General features: G+C 40.5%; 1 protein-coding gene across 1 annotated transcript in view; it reads left to right on the top strand.

Annotated features, from left to right (window-relative positions):
* The first annotated feature begins 251 nt into the window (after positions 1-251).
* LOC128642803 (uncharacterized) overlaps positions 252-12,720 on the top strand; it is a 152,834-nt gene continuing 140,365 nt past the window's right edge. The window contains exon 1 of the mRNA XM_053695616.1: positions 252-559. Coding sequence (XP_053551591.1) covers positions 295-559 — 265 coding nt within the window. The 5' untranslated portion in view covers positions 252-294. The remainder of the gene's footprint in view (positions 560-12,720) is intronic.

Genomic DNA, 12,720 nt, shown 5'->3' with positions numbered 1-12,720 from the left:
ATCTATTGATCATCTATCTGTCCCTCTGTATATGTATCTGTCTGTCTGTATATTGATCAATATATTGATCTATCTATCCATATCTATCTATCTTTCTGCATCTATCTGTCGTTCTGTCTGTGTCTGTCTGTCTGTCTCTGTCTGTCTACCTGTGTGTCTGTTTATTTCTCTATCTATCTTTCTATCTATTGACTGGGGAGTTGTTCTACAAGGAGCAAGTTGATGATACTTCCCCTCCCTTCTCTCACATCTGTGGTTTCACTTTCAGTGCTGCGCTTCTACACTGAGGAGGCAATGGCCACAGCACAGTGCCCTCTACAAAACAAATATAAGGTTTTGGCAGCTAACCTGTCTCACATCCTTCCGATGTCAGCATGGGAGTCACTAAAGTCAATGTGGTTTGATGTGCTGACTCCGGCTGAGCGTCAGAGCCCCAATATCTCTATTGTCAGACTTTTAGACATCACTAACCTAAAGGAGCAGCTAAAGTGTATGGGACACATGGAGGGTGTACAACTCTGCCAGAAGTATGAAAACAATGTGATCCAGCACCTCCAAGGTATGTGCACAGGTGCGACCATACTTCAGTTAAAGAGACAGTGAACACACACACCAAATGCTAGAGATAATGATATATTACAGCAAAGCCTGAGAATTATTTCCAGACATCATTTTTAAAAGGATATTAGTTGTTTAAATATTGAAGAAATAAGTGTAAAATATTAGTTACACTCTATCTCCTTTATCTGAACTCTTCTGATGAGCACAGTTAGGTACAGATACAAAAGGGTTAATATAGTATGCAAATAATACATTTGTGTAATATAGCTCTTTAAACACTGAGAGACAATTGATTTAGTTCGTTATCAGCTCATTTAATAACTTGCCTTGGTGGGGGATATATGAGAAGGACAGACTTCTAAATCTAGGATTTTTCATAGTTAAAGACATTTTAACAACTCATAAAAGGCTAGATTACAAATGGAGCACTAATTTATCGCGCACCTGCAAATGTGTATACACATATTAACACATAAATATATATGTATATAATCATATATATTTATATTTGCTGCTATCGCTGCGCTACTTACCCTCTTTGCAACGCTTAGGTTCTGATGCCGTCTCTAATTGATATAATCGATTATGAAAATAGTTGTCAATGAATCTCATTATCGATTAGATGGTCTGTACACAGCACTACAAAAATACGAAATTCACCAGCACAGTATGGCAAAATATGAAATCTTTATTTAAGACCCATGTTAAAATGGCAACGTTTCAGGGTTAACCCCTTAATCATGCCATTTTTGGATTACTTTTGGGGATTTGCAGTTAACCCCTTACACCGAGCACAAGCAGTAGTGCTGTATTCCCTATTATTTTGGACTGTACACAGCACTAGTTACTTGACTCCAATGAACTCCTGCACATGTAATTGCGTTTTATGGGTATGTTCTTAGCCTAAAGGACATCTACAGACATTTACTTTTTACTTGTTTCAGGACAGTATAAGTTTACAACTACTCTTGGTTTATGTGCAACCCAGAAATAGGAGTCATCATTTGGATTGTTTATATTAAATCAGATGATTTGGGACTATACTTTGCATGATATAATGCCAAGCTTGTTATTTACATCTAGCCCTAGATCATTGGTTCTCAAACTGTGGGGCGCGCCTCCCCAGGGGGGCGCCAGAGCTCTTAAGGGGAGGCGCGGGAACAGGAGCGGGAATTATTTTTTTTATTATTTAAATTAATGTGCAAGTTTTTCGGTGGCAGCCTCTCCAAGAAACAGGCAGAGACATGAAGACTGAACGCCTTCTGAGTAAAGTGAGGCTCAGTGACCAACCGTAAGTACAGAACAAAGGACTCTGCCTTGCTGCATGTCTTCAGATGCGTGTGGTTGAAGAGAAACAGGGAGCGCGGGCTGTGAGTCGCACAGACAGGGCACACAACAGAACTTCACCTCAACCACAGGCAGCTGAAAAGATGCAGCAAAACAAAGGGGACACACTGATCTCAGGTCCTTGTGCTTTATATGTACAGTGCTGAAAACCCCTCTTAGCACAGAGGCAAGAGTTAGAGAAGGTTAAAAGCATAAAATGAACCCCATAATGACTATGTAATTAATGCCTGCACATGTTGTGCCTGTATAAATACTGCTTTTATTTGAAAATGTAATTGAGGCAGGGTTTTGCTCCATCTGTATTACAAAGTGTTACATTTTTTTAATGATTTGTTTGGGTGTGTGGCTGCCTATGGGGGCGTATGTGTGCGTGCATGTGGCTGCATATGGGGGCTTGTGTGTGTGTATGTGGCTGCCTATGGGGACTTGTGTGTGCGCACGCGCATGTGACTGCCAATGGGGGCTTTGTGTGTGCATATGGGGGCTTGTGTGTGTGTGTGCAGGCATGTGTCTGCCTATGATGGCTTGTGTGTGTGTGTGCATGTGGCTGCCTATGGGGGCTTGTGTGTGTGCATGTGGCTGCCTATGGGAGCTTGTGTGTGCACGTGGCTGCCTATGGCGGCTTGTGTGTGTGTGCATGTGGCTGCCTATGGGCTGCCTTGTAAGTGTAATAACTCCTATCGCGGGCGGGCAGGCTTGTCTTGAAAGTTTTACTAAAGGGGAGGCCCACTTTGAGACTTTGAAAACCTCTGCCCTAGATTGATGGGAGTTATTTGAATTGATGTGCACTATTAGCTGTTTGCATAATTATTAGCAGATTGCTTGCTATTGCTGATTATATGTACTGTATAGATAAGTGTGTAAGGTTTTATTGTTAAATAGTCCTTAGCACTTTTCAGCCTCTATAAGTATATATTTGTTATTTTATGAGTGAACTAGATATTTTTTCCCCTAACCTTATAGCTGGTTATTTACCATTGCATATAGAATGTTAAGATATTTTTTATGTTAGAATGAAGTCCAGGCTTACTTTATTGAGAGGCCTCTTGCCAAGGTGATAAACACTTTGCATTGGTGCAGCTGACAAAGATAAATATCCCACCTTGGCAAAATTGGCAAAACCCTACTTATGCATCTCAAACACCTCAACACCATCTGAGCGCCTCTTCTCTGCTGCAGGCAAAATAGCTGCAAAAAGAGAGCCAGAAAAAAAAAAAAAATTAGACAAACATTTGTGTTAATGTAAAGTCTTCATGTCTGCTCAACCTTGCTGTCGGTATTTAACATTGCACAAGCATTACTGGTTAAATGCTTGTGCAATGCCGCCCCCTGCACATTTGCTAGCAGGGGGTGTCAATCGGGATGATTGAAGGCTCGCCGGAAATATCGCGCGGAGAAAGCAGCATCCTCTATCTATTAAATCTCCCCCTTAGGGGCCGATTTATCAAGCTCTGTTTGGAGCTTGATGCCGCTTGTTTGGCTCGCCGGAAACAGAAGTTATGAAGCAGCGGTCTAAACACCGCTGCTCCATAACTTGTCCGCCTGCTTTGAGGCCGCAGACAGAAATCAGCCCGATCGAATACGATCGGGCTGATTGACACCCCCCTGCTGGTGCAATAATAAATGCCGACAGCGTATGCTACATCGAATCATGTCCGCTCGCACTATAATAAATATACCCCTTAGTCTGAAGTTTTATATTTGTAACACTCAGTATGTGGATTTTATTTTAAATACAGGGAAAAAAATAATCGTCCAATTAATCAATTATGAAAATAATCGTTAGTTGCAGCCCTAGTAAATTGGAATTTTTTTACAAATTGTATACGCAGTCTAAATCACACACACAAAAATATTTGGGTTCCAAATCACTTTAAGGATATAGGGGCCGATTTATCAAGGGCCGAATGGCCCCTGATGCCCCTGTTCTACATGAACCTTCAGGCTCACCGAAAACAGCAGTTATGAAGCAGTGGTCTTAAGACCGCTGCTCCTTAACTGGTCCACTGCCTCTGAGGCTGCGGACATCAATCCGCCTGATCCTATACGATGATTGACACCCCATGCTGAATCCGCAGGGGGCAGCATTGCACAAGCAGTTCACTAGAACTGCTTGTGCAATGTTAAATGCCGACAGCGTATGCTGTCCGCATTCAGCGATGTCTGGCGGACATGATACGCTACAGCGTATCATGTCCGCAGACTTTGATAAATCGTCCCCATAGAGTCCAATTGCAAGTAAAAATGATAATTGCTTAGCTTTGTACTGGAGTATACAAATGAGCTCAGCACTATATAAAGTACAATTCACAGTTTTGTATAGGTGCACGTGGCAAGGGTTTACTGCTTACCCCTAGTCCATACAATAGCTTTGTACTGGAATAGACTGTCAAATGGTAAATGACAGCACAAGGGCTATATATAGAGAAAAAACTGTGGTGAAGTAGATAGTGAAAGATTAGAAACTGGGTGAGTCACCAAATGTCACAGAAATGAGACAGAGACTAAATTAACAGGTGACAAAGAGAATCCGAAACACAAAACAAACTCACAGCAACAGGAAAAGGAGATAATAAAAAATGCAATTAAAAAGGTGAAACTAATATATGAGATAGACACATTACATGCAAAGCAAGATAGTTCAAGCCGTGATTTGTCATAATTGTGATTATTACGGCTTATAGCTCATGAAAACCCCAAATCCACAATCTCAGAAAATTAGAATATTGTGAAAAGGTGCAATATTCTAGGCTCAAAGTGCCCCACTCTAATCAGCTAATTAAGCCATAACACCTGCAAAGGGTTCCTGAGCCTTTAAATGGTCTCTCAGTCTGGTTCAGTAGGAATCACAATCATGGGAAAGACTGCTGACCTGACATTTGTGCAGAAAACCATCATTGACACCCTCCATAAGGAGGGAAAGCCTCAAAAAGTAATTGCAAAAGAAGCTGGATGTTCCCAAAGTGCTGTATCAGAGCACATTAATAGAAAGTTATGTGGAAGGGAAAAGTGTGGAAGAAAAAGGTGCACAAGCAGCAGGGATGACCGCAGCCTGGAGAGGATTGTCAGGAAAAGGCCATTCAAAAGTGTTGGGGACTTTTACAAGAGCCACCACACACAGACGTATCCTGGACATGGGCTTCAAATGTTGTATTCCTCTTGTCAAGCCACTCCTGAACAACAAACAACGTCAGAAGCGTCTTGCCTGGGCTAAAGAAAAACAGACCTGGTCTGTTGCTCAGTGGTCCAAAGTCCTCTTTTCTGATGAGAGCAAATTTTGCATCTCATTTGGAAACCAAGGACCCAGAGTATGGAGGAAGAATGGAGAGGCACACACTGCAAGATGCTTGAAGTCCAGTGTGAAGTTTCCACAGTCTGTTGATTTGGGGAGCCATGTCATCTGCTGGTGTTGGTCCACTGTGCTTCATTAAGTCCAGGGTCAACGCAGCCGTCTACCAGGAGATTTTGGAGCATTTCATGCTTCCTTCCGCAGACGAGCTCTATGGGGATGCTGACTTCATTTTCCAGCAGGACTTGGCACCTGCCCACACTGCCAAAAGCACCAAAACCTGGTTCAATGACCGTGGGATTACTGTGCTTGATTGGTCAGCAAACTTGCCTGACCTGAACCCCATAGAGAATCTATGGGGCATTGCCAAGAGAAAGATGAGAGACATGAGACCAAACAATGCAGAAGAGCTGAAGGCCGCTATTGAAGCATCCTGGTCTTCCATAACACGTCAGCAGTGCCACAGGCTGATAGCTTCCATGCCACGCCGCATTGAGACAGTAATTGCTGCAAAAGGGGCCCAAACCAAGTACTGAGAACATACAGTATGCATGCTTATTCTTTTCAGAGGTCCGATATTGTTCTACAGGTATGTACAATACTTGTTTTATTGATCCCATGTAATATTCTAATTTTCTGAGATTGTGGATTTTGGGTTTTCATGAGCTGTAAGCCATAATCATCACAATTATGACAAATCACGGCTTGAACTATCTTGCTTTGCATGTAATGAGTCTATCTCATATATTAGTTTCACCTTTTAAGTTGCATTAGTGAAATAAATGAACTTTTGCACGATATTCTAATTTTTCGAGTTTCACCTGTATATGCTTCATGTTATTGACTCACCCAGTAGTCCCAATAGTGCATTGCAGCTTTTTCAACAAAGGATACTAAGAGAATGAAGCAAATTAGGTAATAGAAGTAAATTGTAACTATATTTAAAATTGTATTCCCTATGATTAAGGGGACCGCCCGAAACGTTGTGTTTGTTGTTGATCCCCGGGGGGCTAGTTATCAAGCCGTCTACTTTTCTGGCTTCGCCGGCCCAATACGTCCGCCTAAGCTCGCCTACCTTCGCCGCCGCGGACCTTGAATACGTTCGCCTAAGTTATCAAATAAAGCTGTCAAAAAGCCGCGGGGCGATGAGCAGCGGACTGTGACAGTTATCACTCATCCGATCTCGCTGCCCTTCGGCTTTTTCCCAGCTTTATTGCTAGCCTGTCACTAAGCACCCACACTAAACTACACTGTTCTACCCCCTATACCGGCGCCCCCGGAGCCCCCCGCAACTAAATAAAGTTACTAACCCCTAAACCGCCGCTCCTAGACCCCGCCGCAACTCTTATAAATGTATTAACCCCTAAACCGCCGCTCCTAGACCCCGCCGCAACTCTTATAAATGTATTAACCCCTAAACCGCCGCTCCTAGACCCTGCCGCAACTCTTATAAATGTATTAACCCCTAAACCGCCGCTCCTAGACCCTGCCGCAACTCTTATAAATGTATTAACCCCTAAACCGCCGCTCCCGGACACCGTTGCCACCTACATTATACCTAGTAACCCCTATCCTGCCCCCCCTATACCGTCGCCCTCTATTATAAAATTATTAACCCCTATCCTGCTGATCCCGCACCTCTCCGCAACTAAATAAATAGTTTAACCCCTAAACCGCCGCTCCATGAACCCGCCGCAACCTATAATAAATTTATTAACCCCTATCCTGCCCCCACTACGCCGCCGCCACTGTAATAAAATGATTAACCCCTAAACCTAACCCTAACCCTAACGCCCCCTAACTTAAATATTAATTAAATAAATCTAAATAAATTAACTCTTATTAACTAAATGAATCCTATTTAAAAATAAATACTTACCTTTAAAATAAACCCTAATATAGCTACAATATAAATAATAATTATATTCTAGCTATCTTAGGATTTATTTTTATTTTACAGGTACCTTTCAATTTATTTTAACCATGTACAATAACTATTAAATAGTTATTAACTATTTAATAGCTTACCTAGCTAAAATAAAGAGAAATGTACCTGTGAAATAAATCCTAACCTAAGTTACAATTACACCTAACACTACACTATACTTTAATAAATTATTCCTATTTAAAAATAAATACTTACCTGTAAAATAAACCCTAAGATAGCTACAATGTAATTAATAATTATATTATAGCTATCTTAGGATTTATATTTATTTTACAGGTAACTTTGTATTTATTTTAGCTAGTTAGAATAGTTATTAAATAGTTATTAACTATTTAATAACTACCTAGCTAAAAGAAATACAAAATTACCTGTAAAATAAATCCTAACTTAAGTTACAATTAAACCTAATACTACACTATCATTAAATTAACTAAATAAACTACCTACAAAGAACTACAATGAAATACAATTACATAAACTAACTAAAGTACAAAAAATAAAAAAAGCTAAGTTACAAAAAATAAAAAAATAAGTTACAAACATGTTAAAAATATTACAACAATTTTAAGCTACTTACACCTAATCTAAGCCCCCTAATAAAATAACAAACCCCCCCCAAAATAAAAAAATCCCTACCCTATTCTAAATTACATAAATTTCAAAGCTCTTTTACCTTACCAGCCCTTAAAAGGGCCATTTGTGGGGGCATGCCCCAAAAAGTTCAGCTCTTTTGCCTGTAAAATAAAAATACAACCCCCCCCAACATTAAAAACCACCACCCACATACCCCTAATCTAACCCAAACCCCCCTTACAAAAACCTAACACTAATCCCCTGAAGATCATCCTACCTTGAGTCGTCTTCACTCAGCCGAGCCACCGATGGAACTGAAGAGGACATCCGGAGCGGAAGAAGTTAATCCTCCAAGCGGCGCTGAAGAAATCTTCCATCCGATGAAGTCATCATCCAGGCGGCGCTGAAGAAGTCTTCGATCCGGCCGATGTCATCTTCAAAGAGGCGCTGAAGAGGTCTTCTATCCGGGCGAAGTCATCTTCCAAGCCGGGTCTTGAATCTTCCTTCCGCCGACGCGGAACCACCTTCTTCACCGACGGACTACGACGAATGACGGCTCCTTTAAGGGACGTCATCCAAGATGGCGTCCCCTCAATTCCCATTGGCTGATAGGATTCTATCAGCCAATCGGAATTAAGGTAGGAAAATCTGATTGGCTGATGGAATCAGCCAATCAGATTCAAGTTCAATCCGATTGGCTGATCCAATCAGCCAATCAGATTGAGCTCGCATTCTATTGGCTGATCGGAACAGCCAATAGAATGCGAGCTCAATCTGATTGGCTGATTCCATCAGCCAATCAGATTTTCCTACCTTAATTCCGATTGGCTGATAGAATCCTAACAGCCAATGGAATTGAGGGGACGCCATCTTGGATGACGTCCCTTAAAGGAGCCGTCATTCGTCGTAGTCCGTCGTTGAAGAAGGTGGTTCCGCGTCGGCGGAAGGAAGATTCAAGACCCGGCTTGGAAGATGACTTCGCCCGGATAGAAGACCTCTTCAGCGCCTCTTTGAAGATGACATCGGCCGGATCGAAGACTTCTTCAGCGCCGCCTGGATGATGACTTCATCGGATGGAAGATTTCTTCAGCGCCGCTTGGAGGATTAACTTCTTCCGCTCCGGATGTCCTCTTCAGTTCCATCGGTGGCTCGGCTGAGTGAAGACGACTCAAGGTAGGATGATCTTCAGGGGATTAGTGTTAGGTTTTTGTAAGGGGGGTTTGGGTTAGATTAGGGGTATGTGGGTGGTGGTTTTTAATGTTGGGGGGGGTTGTATTTTTATTTTACAGGCAAAAAGAGCTGAACTTTTTGGGGCATGCCCCCACAAATGGCCCTTTTAAGGGCTGGTAAGGTAAAAGAGCTTTGAAATTTATGTAATTTAGAATAGGGTAGGGATTTTTTTTATTTTGGGGGGGTTTGTTATTTTATTAGGGGGCTTAGATTAGGTGTAAGTAGCTTAAAATTGTTGTAATATTTTTAACATGTTTGTAACTTATTTTTTTATTTTTTGTAACTTAGCTTTTTTTATTTTTTGTACTTTAGTTAGTTTATGTAATTGTATTTCATTGTAGTTCTTTGTAGGTAGTTTATTTAGTTAATTTAATGTTAGTGTAGTATTAGGTTTAATTGTAACTTAAGTTAGGATTTATTTTACAGGTAATTTTGTATTTCTTTTAGCTAGGTAGTTATTAAATAGTTAATAACTATTTAATAACTATCCTAACTAGCTAAAATAAATACAAAGTTACCTGTAAAATAAATATAAATCCTAAGATAGCTATAATATAATTATTAATTACATTGTAGCTATCTTAGGGTTTATTTTACAGGTAAGTATTTATTTTTAAATAGGAATAATTTATTAAAGTATAGTGTAGTGTTAGGTGTAATTGTAACTTAGGTTAGGATTTATTTCACAGGTACATTTCTCTTTATTTTAGCTAGGTAAGCTATTAAATAGTTAATAACTATTTAATAGTTATTGTACATGGTTAAAATAAATTGAAAGGTACCTGTAAAATAAAAATAAATCCTAAGATAGCTAGAATATAATTATTATTTATATTGTAGCTATATTAGGGTTTATTTTATAAGTAAGTATTTATTTTTAAATAGGATTCATTTAGTTAATAAGAGTTAATTTATTTAGATGTATTTAATTAATATTTAAGTTAGGGGGCGTTAGGGTTAGGGTTAGGTTTAGGGGTTAATCATTTTATTACAGTGGCGGCGGCGTAGTGGGGGGCAGATTAGGGGTTAATAAATGTATTATAGGTGGCGACGGTGTAGGGGGGGCAGGATAGGGGTTAATACATTTAATATAGGTTGCGGCGGGTTCAGGGAGCGGCGGGGTTAGGGGTTAATACATTTAATATAGTTGCGGTGGGCTCCGGGAGCGGCGGTTTAGGGGTTAATATGTATAGAGTAGCTTGCGGTGGGCTCCGGGAGCGGCGGTTTAGTGGGTAACAACTTTATTTAGTTGCGGCGGTGTAGGGGGGACAGATTAGTGGTGTTTAGACTCGGGGTACATGTTAGGGTGTTAGGTGTAGACAGCTCCCATAGGAATGAATGGGATGTCTGTCAGCAGCGAACTTGTACTTTCGCTATGGTCAGACTCCCATTGATTCCTATGGGATCCGCCGCCTCCAGGCTGGCGCTTTGAAAACCAGGTACGCTGGGCCGTAAAAGTGCCGAGCGTACCTGCTAGTTTTTTGATAGCTAGCAAAAGTAGTGAGAATGTGCCGCACTTGTGTGCGGAACATCTGGAGTGACGTAAGAATCGATCTGTGTCGGACTGAGTCCGGCGGATCGAAGCTGACGTCACAAAATTCTACTTTTGCCGGTCTCGAGCCTTTGATAACTAAGGCGTATCAGCCTCGCCACAAATACGCTGCGGAATACGCAGCGTATTTGAGGTTGACGGCTTGATAACTACCCCCCCCCATGCTCCAATAAGAAAGGGATTTTATTAAGGTAATGGACACAGCCGCTCTGTTATTTGCTATACATATTGTGGGCTTGGCAGTCGCTCACGGCTGTGCCTAACCATCCTTGCATTAGTGCTGGTCTATTTTTTGTATTAGAAAATGTCCCTTCCTAATATAAACAATACTCACCTACTTGTGGGCTAAATCCATAGGGGCCGATTTATTATTGTGCGGGCGGACATGATCCGCTGTAGCGTATCATGTCCTCCGCACATCGATAAATGCAGACAGCATATGCTGGCGGCATTTATCATTGCACAAGCATTTCTCGTGAAATGCTTGTGCAATGCCGCTCCCTGCACATTCGCGGCCGATCGACCGCTATCAGGGGGTGTCAATCATCTCAATCGTATCAGATCGGGATGATTGCTGTCTGCCGCCTTAGAGGTGGCGGACGAGTTAAGGATCAGGGGTCTTAAGACCGCTGCTTCTTAACTTCAGTTTCAGGGGAACCTGAAACTACGGGGGTAGATTGCAGTATCCGCTGCCTGATAAATCTACCCAATGTATTTAATGAAGCTCTGCTTAGGTCGCAAGTCACCGATCAGGTACTTGCCTCCTTCCAACTGCACAGTATAAAGGTAGACAGTCCATGTATCTGGTAACTTTTCAGATGGACCCAGGTTCTTGCTTTGTTTGCCAGATACATATGTCCGTAGCTGGCTGTGCATTTGTGTCTCTAACTGGTCAAGACGCACCAAGTAAAATGAGCCAAAACGGGGTTTGAATAGCTCAAAGATGTTACTCAAAAAAGTGTTTACTAAAAGATTCCATTAGCAAAACTACTGCCAAATTGCACTCAGGCTATATATAGGGGCATACATCTTAACGACCTTGAAAAACTTGCACTAAATGGGTTACCTTGTTGTTTTTAAATGCATTGGACAAGCCTTCAAAACTGAGAAATCCATGCAAATGCAGATAAATTGAAAAGGGGGCTACAGGCTGGTAGACGTTTTAGGAGGAAAAAATCCTATTAGTTATGTCATGTCATCAGTGATGTAATAAATTATATGCTTTGTGTCATCAATAAAGTTTCCTTTATCTCTGTTACAACTAAAAGTGTATGTTTCAAAATGTATTACACTGTTTTATTTATTTATTTACTTATTTTAAAAATAGATGTTCCTATGCTGAATAAGGTAGCTTTATATGTGGGTGTTGTCCCTATCTGCCAGTGAATAGTAGAGTCCCAGGACTCAGTTGTACACACTCTGGCACTTCCTGTTTGTTTCAATTTAAATTTATAAACTGTCATTACTTAACCTTTTGTCGTGTAAAACATGTTTAATTGTTACGCTTTCAGATGCATGACAGACACATTTTGAGTATTTTGTCTTTTTAAGATATCTCTGGATTTTATTGACACATAATTTTAACTTTCATTTTTAAATGTAAAATTGTAAATGGTTTTAGTCTTACTGATAGATAAGAGGAATATATGCCTAAAGGTAGCCACCAATCAGCAAGCTCTACCCAGGGTGCTGAACCAAAAATGGGCCGGCTGCTAAGCTTACATTCCTGCTTTTTCAAATAAAGATAGCAAGAGAATGAAGAACAATTGATAATAGAAGTAAATTAGAAAGTTGCTTAAAATTGCATGCTCTGTCTGAACTTTCCAATTTATTTCTATTATATAATTGGTTTTGTGCTTTAATATCATTTGTTGAAAAGGATACCTAGGTAGACTCAGAGCTGCTGATTGGTTGCTGAACATAAATGCCTCATTTTATTGGCTCACCCAAAGCCTTAACTAGCTCCCAGTAGTGCATTGTTGCTTCTTTAGCAAAGGATACAAAGAGAATGAAGTGAATAAGATGATAGAAGTAAATTGTAAAGTAGTTTACAATTATATTCTATTTCTGAATCATGAAAAAAAAAGTTTGGGTTTCATCCCTGGATATTTTAATTTAAATGTTTTTTTGTTTTTTTTTACTACAGCCAATGTACTATTAGTTACACCTGAATTTCTGCAACATAATTTACAGCTGACATAGAAATCAGTTTCATATTTC

This window comes from Bombina bombina, chromosome 12, assembly GCF_027579735.1.
Source record: "Bombina bombina isolate aBomBom1 chromosome 12, aBomBom1.pri, whole genome shotgun sequence".
Taxonomy (NCBI): domain Eukaryota; kingdom Metazoa; phylum Chordata; class Amphibia; order Anura; family Bombinatoridae; genus Bombina; species Bombina bombina.
This window is presented reverse-complemented; position numbering and strand designations above follow the sequence as displayed.